The sequence below is a fragment of the Macrotis lagotis genome, chromosome X, assembly GCF_037893015.1.
Source record: "Macrotis lagotis isolate mMagLag1 chromosome X, bilby.v1.9.chrom.fasta, whole genome shotgun sequence".
In the NCBI taxonomy this organism is placed as follows: domain Eukaryota; kingdom Metazoa; phylum Chordata; class Mammalia; order Peramelemorphia; family Peramelidae; genus Macrotis; species Macrotis lagotis.
Genome location: NC_133666.1, coordinates 611851235 through 611863034, shown reverse-complemented (window position 1 = coordinate 611863034; position 11800 = coordinate 611851235). Strand labels below are relative to the sequence as shown.

The following is an 11800-nucleotide window of genomic DNA, read 5'->3' as shown; positions in this document are numbered from 1 at the left end:
AGAGAGGCTATTTATAATGAATTTTTTTCAATTAATAATTCTTTTTTCCATTTGTAAATCCAACTAAAAAAGATAATAAAATCTTTGTAACACAACATGCATAGCTAATCAAAATAAATCTTTATATTAGCTATATCCAAAAATATATATATCTCATTTTGTATCTTGAGTTCATTACATTTTTCTTCATTGGTACTCCGGAATCATTGCTGGTCATTTCATAGAACCTTCAAAGGATATGAACAGATAGCTCTTAAGGAAAGAAATCCACATTATAAAGAGTATGTAAAAAAAAATGATCCAAATCATTTATACTTAGAAAAATTCATATTAAAGCAACTGAGGCTTCACTTTATACTCATCGGATTGGAGCTGTTTTTTTTTTAATTAGAAAAATGGGTCATTTTGGCCTTTGCAACAGGGTTGAGTTCTTAAAAGTTATCTGAGGCTGGTCCTACGGGAGATCCTTATCGGTTAGGCCTACATAAGTCACTGCAGATCCGACTTGGACTTCTGAGCGGCTAAGGTGCTAATTTTAGCTTCTGGGTCTTCAAGAGTGGATTTGGGCTGGGCCAGGAGGTGGCGTATTGGTCATGTGTTTAGTTGAGCAGGGTGTATGTATAAGTTCAAATACGAGACAGTTATAAAGCTTTCAGACATCAATCAATTCAGTGCATTTTCCAAGTCTGAATGAGGAGCAGGCAATAATAGTGAGGACTGTATGCGGTCCCTGTGAATTTAGTGTTTGCCTGCATTTGTGATTTTAAATAATACACCATATTTTGAGTCCTCAGGTAGTTGGTTTGCCTGCCTACACTGTCCCAGAGCTGATAACCCACTTCTGCAATCAGCACCCTGGCCTTTCAGGGTCCCATTAGACCGGGCCAGGAATGGAGCGGAAAGGATGCTGGCAGAAATGTAGCCTCTGTGAGAGGCTCCACAGGTGGCGGGAAGACCCCAAATCTCTTTGCAAGACCCCAGTTCTCTTTGGACGAACCAGTCCGATTTTCTGTCTTCCCTAAGTCTGCCCTCTCCCTTTCCCTCCATCTTCAAGGACACAGGAAAAGAGGTTCCCCTTTCACCTCCCCGCCTCATAACCCGGCCGAACTAGTTTCCAGCCCGCAGCCAATCTTCCCCGCCAAAAAAAGACGACCCCCCCCCCCCCCGGCCTGTCAAGCTCGCATTCGTCAGCCCTCCGGGCGCGCTACCGTAACCCTGAGCTTCCAGCAGAGGCGGCTGAGTTGGAACATCTGCGGGCTGGGGGGGCCCTTCCTCTCCTGCAGACCCCCCCCCGCCGTGGCTTTGGGCTCGGGCTCCCCCCGCCTTCCAGCCTAGACCCAGCGTTGAACCTGACGCCGGGCTCCGCCTCACGCCGCCGTCACTCCCTCAGCCCCGCCCCCTCCTCCCCCACCCAGGCCCCGGGCCCCCCGCGCCCCCCCGCCCGATGCTCCCGCCGTCTCCACCCCCCTGTGGCCTCTGTGAAAACCCGGCGGTCTGTACCGACCCGCCCGCACGGCACGTTGCAAGCTCCCCTTGCTCGCCAGCCGGCTCCACTGGGCATGCTCACTTAGGCAGGGCTGGGCTCCCCCTCCCTCCCGGGTCGCAAGTAGCTTTCCTTCCCCCCCTCCTCTTTTTCCCCTCTTCTGCACTACCACGGCTCCCCGGCTCCCGGCGGCAGGCCGGCCCTCCCTCCCTCCTTCCTTCCCTCTTCCCTTCCCTCCCTCTCTCTCCCCCCTTCCTTCCCTCCCTCCTTCCTTCCTTCCCTTCCCCTCCACTCCTCTGCCGGCACAGTGTCGCGTAAACCTGTTTGGTGAGGCGCCCGCCTGAAGGCGCAGGGTCGGACGGCGCTCGCGGCCGCTGCGTCGGGGGGCCCGATTCTCACTCCTCGGCTCCCGGGAGCCCCCCTGCCCAGGAGCAGACATGTATTCGGGAGCCGGACCCGGTGAGTGCTCGGGCTTTCGCCTCGGGTCCTTCGCGTGCTTGCCGGCTTGGGGGAGGGGGGCAGGGAGAAGGCCGCCCGGAGACGGAGGGGGGTCTCGGCTCTCTCTTCTCAGCGCCTTTGGAAACGCGTGGGGCGGCGGGCGGCCGAGGCTTGGGGGGGCCCGAGAGCGGGACGCGTCCGGGCCGGGCCACACACACACGCACCCCCCCGGGGAGAAGCGGGGCGCCGGGGCAGGGGCCGAGCCCGGGGCGCTGCTCACTCCTCCCCTCGCTGGCGCACCCCCCAGGAGCCGAGCGCGGGGCGCGGGGCGCGGGGCGCTCTCGGAGGCGGCGGCTCTGGTGGATGGGGGCTGAGATGGGGGGCGCGCACTTAGCCACACACACGCGCGCACACACACGCGCACACACACACACACACACACACACACACACACACACGCACACACACAAACACGCACACGCGCGCGCGAGCGCGGGGCGGCTGCTGTTGGGGGGCGCGCACTCACTCACACACACACACCCCGGGAGCCCAGCGCACCCGCGACTTTCCTCCCCGCACGCCCCAGGGCCCGGGCTCCGCGCCCCGCGCCAGTCCCCAGGGGCCAGCCCCGGGGCTGGTGGGTCTCTCCCCGAGAGTCCTCCTTACCTGGGGCCGGGGGGCGGGAAGCGGCGGCCACCCGGCCGAGCCCCCCAGCCCTTTGCCGGGCTCCAGGTCGCCGCCGCCGCCACTTTAACCCCAGGCCCTCGCCCGCCTGCCTCCACTAGGCCGTCTGGCTCCTCTTCCCCTCCCGAGTTGCCTGCGCTCCCTCCTCTCTAAGTGCCCCGGCGCTGGGGAGGCCACTAGAACAAACGAGCCAGCGTTCATCGTGCGCTCTCAGGCGCCGGGGATACAAAGACAAACCCCCCCGAGCTCCCTCTCTCTTACTCCAGGACGGCTCCCACTTGCGTCTCCCCGCCCCACGGTGAAGCCCATGCACACCGCCGCCCGCCCTCCCGCTTTCCTCGCCAGACGTCTGGCCGTAGGGGGGTTGCAGCCCCCGCGGCTTCTGGGACCGCGCCTAGGCCCCACGAGGAGCCTGAGTGGCGGAGGCGAGACTTGGGGAGAGCTGCCTCCTACCCATTCTGGGTCCCCTTCCAAACAAACACTCTTGGGCTGGCTTCCCTCCTTGCAGAGGCCCGAACTTCCCTCCTCTCTCCCGCCATGGGTCGGATTAAATCCATGAGCTCCGTATCTGGAGGCTTTTGGCCGCGGATCTGGGGAGGGAAGGAGTGGGAGGATGGAAATTCCTTCTGTAGCTTTACTCAGGGTTTCCTTCCCGTCGCCTCATTACTATGTTGGTTCAAGTTCCTGTTGGGGGGGGGGTCGAGCTAGATTCCGAATTCCCTGCTCGTCTTAATTGTGAATTATCATCTTGTCTCAAACCCTCTTGAATGAACTCAGTTTCTTCTTGTTTTTTTATTTATTTATTTATTTTTGGTAAGAGCTTTTCAGCTTCCCCTGAGAGGCGGGTCTGGAAGGGCTAAATTGTGACCAATTCCTGTGGGTGGATATTCAAACTTTCTACTAAAAGGAATTTGAAAGCCCTTAAAACATTTGTCTAGGTGCGACATATATGTCATCACAATTTTTCATTTTCTTGTCTTTCATTAATGCGTTGCTTTTTCTTTCCTAATGTACTTGATGAAACTTGCTAGGCCCGATGTTTTCCTTTAGCGCCTCCTTTTCCTAGTTAGTCCCTTTTTATTTTGTAGACAAGTTCTCAGAAGCTTGAAGCTTTCCTTTTAAAAAGAAATTAGGAAAGGAGGAGGGAGTGGGTAGGAATTTAAAATTCTTGATTTGATTAGCAACTAGGCAAGGTGATGGTCATACAAATATATTCCCTGTCGTTAGCCTCTCCATTTCAATATTTTAATGCACACAGTTCTGCCAGTTGGATCCACTAGGCATGTCCACTTTGTCTTCTGAGAGATGTTAGATGGTTCTCCCTATAAAATTAGTTCTAAGCTCTTCACTGTCTCCTCACTTGAAATTTGCTTCAAGTTTCAATTTTCCTATCTAATACCCTATACACTTTAGGAACATTTTCTTGCTACAGCTTGGTCTGCCACCCCAAAGTCTCTGCTCTATGTCTCTCTCATCCTTGCCAAAACATGATTCGTCCACTTTGGAGCCCCACCTCAACATTCATAGCACGTCATATTTTACATATGATTATTTCTATATTTATTATATGTAGATGTTGAATTTCTGTCTCCAAACCTGCTTCCTAAGGCCCTAGACTAAACTTCAGGGGAAAAAAAACCCCACTCTTGTGCTTAGAAATTAATTATTGAAAGAATAATGATTATTTTGGTTTTAATACTGACATTTTTAAAAGGTACATTAGATAATGTCATGAATTAGTTATATTCCAAACTTAAAAATTTGTAGGCTCTTAGAATATAAAATAATAAGATTTTAAACATTCATTTCTCCAGAAATAGTCTTGAGACAATCCATAACATTGATTTGTAAGTGATTGTAATCTTGTATGAAATGATAAAATTCAGCCTTTGTTGAAGGAAAAAAATTAAGTGCTATATGCTGCTCTCTTGGTCAATAATAGTTTTAGGAAGAAACTCATAGAATTTGCCCTACATATATGCATGTCTAATCAGATGACTGTAATTCAAATTACTGATGGTATATATTTTTAATTAAAGTAAGGTAGACTTTTTTTTAAAGTTTTTCTTAGTAATATACTAAACTTACAAATATGAATTATGAAAAGATGGTATAATTTAAAAGTTTGGATTGTGGAATAAAGATTTAATTTTAGTTATTTCATGTAGACTATATATACATATAGATAATTCTACAAATTTTTGGCAGGTACTTCTGCTAAACTAAGATGTGGAAGATATTAAGAACAAAAACATCTCTCCTAATTTGAATAGAATAGTTATAGTACTATTATTATATATTCTATTATAAAAGTAATTAATTAGTGAAATATTCAAGATGTTTTCCTTCATAATATCACAGTGAAGTTTTGTAGAATATAAAAGTCAGTTGTGGACACTCAGTAATTGCCCTCCTAGGTTTTGGGAAAAAAAAAGAAATATCCTTACCCTTATCCAAGACATAATGTAAAATAAGAAAAATTTACAGAAGGATAATTTTAATTTATTGAAAAATAATTTATTTTAAAATTTTACTTAAAATAACCCAATTTTTTCATTCTTATAAATTCAGAGAATTTTTATTAAACTTAGAATAAATATTGCATGACTAATTGTTGCATTTTTCTTACAAATAAGCACTTATGAATTTACCACACTTGGAAACAATCTAAACAGAATTCTACATTTTGATGTTACTAAGAAATACTGAAACATTAGGGGTATGGTAAGGCAATTTAAATCCTTTCTTTGTGGATCCATTCTGTAAAATATCCATCCATTCCTTTAAGTTGGTGTCTATAAAAGCCGGAATGGATCCTTACTTAGTGTTGAACATTTCCAATGTGAAATTGTATCTTACCTTGTGTTACAGTGAAACAAGTCTGAGAAAGCACTTCTAGTTTCAGTTTTCACAGTAAACTTTTCCTTTGACTAATAACTATTTTGCCTCTTCGGTCCATATGTAAATTTGGGGACAAAATGTTGAGATGCTAGCTTACAGAGAATGACTTTTATATTTCTTGGTATACTGAGAAGTTTTTGGTGGCAAAAAGCAGATTTTTCTCCCTAGTTACTAGCTTGTGTGGCATGAAGTAAATAGAAGTTGCCAAATTTCATTGATTGTACTTCTTTTAGATGAGTTAAAGGACATTATTATCCTTTGTTTCTGCTTTATAATTTTTTTTATTGAATATACTATTGTGAATCCTTCTAATGTAACATTTTTATTTACATGCTTTGCTTTAGATCTTGTTTGTTCTTTTTTTTTTTTTGCAAGGCAAACGGGGTTAAGTGGCTTGTCCAAGGCCATACAGCTAGGTAATTATTAAGTGTCTGAGGGCGGATTTGAACCCAGGTACTCCTGACTCCAGGGCTGGTGCTTTGTCCACTACACCACCTAGCTGCCCCTTGTTTGTTCTTTTTTAAATGCTTTAATTTGTACTAGAAGTAGTATTCATTATGAAACCTCTGCCTCAGATTTCATTTTTTTTTTTTGCCTCTCAATTAAGATAGGGAAGGAGAAGGAAAAATAATATTTCTTTTGGTCTTTAGAACCCTGTGTGCTAGGTGCTATTATTATCATCCACATTTTACAGTTGAGGAAACTGAGGCAAATAGATCAAAGGACTTGCCCAAAATCACTCAGCTATTATCTGAGGCTGAATTTGAATTCAACTTACTTCCTTCAGTTTTCTGATTCTGGAGAATATTCAAGTATAATTGATTGATGTGGGTTTTTCTATTATGTGTTTAGATATTTTACTCAAATGTCTGTCTCTACAAAACTGCCTTCCTATCTCTTCTTGATGACTTTTTTCAGGCTTGTTTAATTCATTAAGTACTTATTTCCCCCCACTTCATCAGGGTCCACTATTCTTTTCCTAAACCTTAGGTTTTTGTAATGAAATGACTAAACTATTTTCATTCAGTTTGGAAAACAATAATTGCCTACTTTGTTAATAGGCAATTTGTTTATTAGGTATTTGAATTATAAAGACAAAAAGGATTAAATTTCTGCCCTCTAGGAGCTTCTCCTTGCTTGTCCTTTCTCAAAGAAGAGCTTGGCATAGGAGAGATATCATGATGCGAGTGTGAAGTGAATTTGAGTAAGGGTCGATGCTGTGCTGAGACACCAGCTTCACTTTCTCCTCCAGAGCCATCTGAGTCTAATGGCCAGATATGAATTGGGATGACTCAAGGCAATCAGAGTTAAGTGCCTTGCGCAAGGTCATATAGCTAGGATGTGTCTGAGGCCACACTTGAACTCAGGTCCTCCTGATTCCCAGGCCAGTGTGCCACCTAGCCACCCTCTCTAGGAACTTACTTCCTATTGAGTAGATACAAGTTTATGCATTTTCGATCTTTTCCTATTTTCCTCTAAGATTTAAAGACTTAAGTACTTTTTTTTTCCTGGTATTTCTGTCAGTAAAAGCCTACTATGTCCCTGGCACTATGCTAGAAAGCCAGGGGATGCTAAGACAAAAAGAAACCTTCATTCTCTTCAAATATGTACAAAAAAGATAACAGAATACCTAAAAGAGGTCAAATAAATTCTAAATAATTTTGGTAGGAATTTGTGGATCAGGAAAGGGAAAGGTTTCTTCTTAAGGCAATAGACATTAAATAACTAGGTATTAAGTGCTAGGGACACAGATACCAAAAAAAGAAAGATGGTATCTGTCTTCAAGGAACTTACCATGTAATAGGGAATAGACAGCATCCCAAACCAGCCTGCAAATAGGAGTACAGCTGAGGGGATAATAAAGACATGGCTGGCCTGGATCCTCTCCTTAAGTGGAGGTTTTGAACTCTTGGAGGAGAAGGGATTAAGTGTTTGTATTGAACCAAATATGTGCCAGATACTAGGCCAAATGCTTTAAGGAATCTCATTTGATCTCACAATTCTTTGAGGTAGGAGCTGTTTTTTTTCTTATTTTACAGTTGAGGAAGCTGAGACAAACAAAAATTAAGTGACTTGTATAGGGTCACACAGCTAACAGGTGTCTGAAGGTGAATTTAAACTTAGATTTTCCTGACTCCCGACCTGATTTCTATCCACTGTACCACCCACCTAGCTGCCTCTCAGTGGAATACTAATGAATTGTGGATATCAAGACTTATTTAACTTGCAGGATGATAAGATTTCTCAGTGATGAGGTTCCTTCATTAATTCCTATGGCTTTATTAGGAATAGCGTCTGCACCTTTGATTTCCTTGATACAAGCAATTCCTTGATAAAGTGTAGATTATTTAAGTGATATGCTTAGGGATACACACGCACACACACACACACACATCGAAGGTGGGATTTGACTTAAAGATCAACTTTCTCCACTGTCAATCAAACTGCCTCTTTCTATTTGATTATAAGCTCCATAAAGTCAGGGACTCAAATAATTTATGTCACTGTTCCACTTATCAGATAAAATAAATGCATTGAATGAATAAATATTAAGATTATGGTTTTCTGGGTTTTTTTAATTTTTTTTTTTTTTTTGCAAGGCAGTGGGGTTAAGTAGTTTGCCCAAGACCACACAGCTAGGTAATTATTAAGTGTCTGAGGCTAGATTTGAACTCAGGTACTCCTGACTCCAAGGCTGGTGCTCTATCTACTGTGCCATTTTTTTTTAATTTTTTGAGGCAATTGGGGTTAAAGGTAACACAGTGAGTGTCAGGTGTTTGAGGCTGGATTTGAACTGAGGTCCTTCTGCCTTTCAGAACTGGTACTTTATTTAAGATTATGATTTTTTTTTTTAGGATTTTGCAAAGCAATGGGGTTAAGTGGCTTGCCCAAGGCTACACAGCTAGGTAATTATTAAGTGTCTGAGACTGTATTTGAACCCAGGTACTCCTGACTCCAAGGCCGGTGCTTTATCCACTATGCCACCTAGCCGCCCCTAAGATTATGATTTTTTAAAAATGAACTGTTTGATTTCTTTTTGACCCAGTGTTGGATAAGGATATGGGATGGTCCTGTGATTTTAATTTTATTTAGGGAACTTTGGTGAGGAGATTCCTTTTCCCAATGTGGGCCATCATTTTATCTGTAATTGTTATAGTCTTAGAGAATTACCCTGGGTCACAAACCAATGTGGTCAAAAGTGGCACCTGAACCCAAGTTTTCCTGACTCTAATTCTTTATCTCCTACCACTTCAATATCTCTTTTGATGAATGAGATTGACTACCAGTCAATATTTGCAGATCTTTTCTCCTTTTCTCTTCTAGAAAACATCAATTTCATAAATATTGTTATTCATTATGGTTAAGATGGTTAAAATTTCTTTGTAGTCAACTTTCTTAGTGTAGATTTTTATGTGTTAGAAGTATCCATGTAATGGAACTTGAGACATAGATTGTAATCTCAAGGTCTGTCCTGGGATCTCTTCTCTCTCTACTACTTCACTTATGATCTCATCAGTTCCTTAATTTCCATTGCTATTCTGGTGCTTCTTAAATTTACCTTTCCTGCCCCAATCTCTCTGCTGACCTCCAATTTTCATTTTCAATTGCATTCCAACTGTATGTTCAGTAGACATGTTAAACTAAACAAAACGAATTATTTTTCTCTCCAAACTCTCTCCCCTCCTTCTAGCCTTTGTATAAGACCTATGAAATCACTTGATTAGACACTTCCATGGCAACTACAAGCAGGACTCAAAGTTCAATAAATCTAGGAACTTTTTAGGGATGAGTTAATTAAATGTTTGATTAAATATAGCAGGCTAATTTTTAAGTTGATAGTTTTGTGTGATTCTTGAATGATGTTATAAATATCCAAATGGCCCTTGGCAGAAAATAGATTCCCTTCCCCTGAGTAGAGGGGAAATATCATCTTCCTGATCCCTCAGGCCCAAAACCCACTCACTGTAACTTGCCTCTATATTTTGCTCTCCATATTCAAGATGTTATCAAGACCTGTTGATTTCACCTTTGTATATCTCTCCAATACATCCCCTTCTCAGAAATTGCCACTTTACCAGTGAAAGTCCTCATTACTTCAAACCTAGATTATTGCAATAACTTACTGGTATGTCAGCCTGCCTCACATCTCTTCCCACTCCCAGTCTATCCTTCATTGAGTCACTAAAGTGATTTTCTTAAAACACAGGTCTAATCATTTTATACCCTTATCCAATAAACTCTAGTGGCTCCCTATATTTCTAGGAGCAAATACAGAATGCTGTTTGTCATTCAAAAAACTTTATAACCTTCAAAGCCCCCCTTTACCTTTCCAGTCTTCTTATACCTTAGTCATCAACATGTACTTTTGGATCAGTAACACTGGCCTCCTGGCTGTTCCATGAACAGGACATTCTATCTCTGCCTCTGGGAATTTTCTCTGGCTGTCCTCCATATCTTCTTGGAACACTCTCCCTCCTTTACTCCAACAACTGACTTTCCTGGCTTACCTTAAGTTCCAGCTAAAATCCTACCTTCTAAAGGAAACCTTCCTCCACTTGTTTTAATTCTGGTTCTTTTCCTCTGTTAATTATTTTCTATTTATCTTGTATGTAGCTTGCTTCATAGAAATTTGCATGTTGTCTCCTCCATTAGATTATAAGCTCTTTGACAGTAGGCATTGATTTTTGTCTCTTTTTGGGGGGGATATCTAATGCTTAACACAATAATTGGTACATAGTAGATAGGAGTTTGTTGATTGATTGGTTTAAAACCAATAGGGGAAGTTCCAGCTCAGGGCTGTATTGGTTTGCTGTTGCCAAGGTAACTGCAGGAGGGACTCAAAATTCAAAAAAACTAGTAGCTGATTTAGAACTTCACTGTTGCTTTTTCTTGCAGATTTGCAAATGTTGATTGATTTCAATTAAATTGTTCTTAACTTTTTCAGAATTAGTGAGATATGATGTGAAAAAGAATCAGAGTTAATTTTGGTGGATTGAGTGTATAGAGTATCAGACCTGGTTTCAGGGAAACCTGAATTTAAATTCAGCATCAGACATTTATTACCTCTGCAACTCTAGGCAAGTCACAACTTTGGTTTGCCGATCTTCCAGGGTTGTTGTGAGGATTAAAGAAAATATCTGTAAAACTCTTAACACAGTATTTGCCACTATTAGGCCTTTAGTAAATGCATACATCCTTGCTTTGCTACTGAATAATTTGGGAGACTGTGGATAAATCACTGAGTAAAAGAATGTTAGAGTTGGAAGACACCTGAAGGATTATTTCATCCGACCTCTTCAGTTTATAGATGAGGAAACAGATGCAGAGAATGGAAATGACTTGTCTTAAGTTACATACATAGCTAATAAATAGGGACTCGAATTTAGAACAGATTCTAGACCTTTTATCTTTGCTGTAATACTGTGCTTTTTTTTTTTTTTACTTGTAGCCCTCTGTAAAACAAGGAGGTTAAACTTGTGTAGCTTACCAATTCTGAGTCTGTTTCTTTTTTAGGCTTGTTTTTTTTTTTTTGTTTGTTTTTTGCAAGGCAAATGGAGTTAAGTAGCTTGCTCAAGGCCACACAGCTAGGTAATTATTAAGTGTCTGAGACCAGATTTGAACCCAGGTACTCCTGACTCCAGGGCCGGTGCTTTATCCACTAGGCCACCTAGCCGCCCCCGAGGCTGTTTCTTTATCTGTAAACTGGACGAACTTTTTTTTTTTAATAAGGATCAAATAAGATTTAGTTTGATGCTCTTTTCTACTGTTTTAGATTCTGGTTAGATGTTCTTTGATTATTCTTAATAATGAAGTATGTCTACCATATTTGTCTTTTCTTCTTACATTCTAATGCCTTCCATTATTTTCTATTTATTTTGTGTATTTGCAAGTATTTGTTGCCTTCTGAAAAAAATATAGGTTCTTTGGGGGCAGGCACTGTTTAATTTTTGTTTTTATTATCACTTTCCAGCACAATAAAGGTCTTCATAACCTGACCTCATCCTAACTTTTCAGCCTTCTTATATATTACTCCTTTCAACATTATTGTCTAGCCATAATTGTCTCCTCGATATTAATTCCTCACACAAGATTCTTCATCTCCCTTCTCCATGCCTTTGCAGAAAATGCCCTTTATACTTAGAATACTCTTCCTCCTCACCTTTACTTCTTAGAATTTCAGACTTCCAAGTTTCAGCTCAAGGATCTTTTCCCAGTCTGACAGCTAGTATAATGTTGTCTCTTTGTCTACTTTGTATTTAGTAAATGCATTTTATATGTACTTAAGTAATGTAC

General features: G+C 42.1%; 1 protein-coding gene across 1 annotated transcript in view; it reads left to right on the top strand.

Moving 5' to 3' along the window:
* The first annotated feature begins 1512 nt into the window (after positions 1–1512).
* Positions 1513–11800, top strand: part of AGO2 (argonaute RISC catalytic component 2) — a 143583-nt gene continuing 133295 nt past the window's right edge. Inside the window, exon 1 of the mRNA XM_074202731.1 lies at positions 1513–1942. Coding sequence (XP_074058832.1) covers positions 1921–1942 — 22 coding nt within the window. The 5' untranslated portion in view covers positions 1513–1920. The remainder of the gene's footprint in view (positions 1943–11800) is intronic.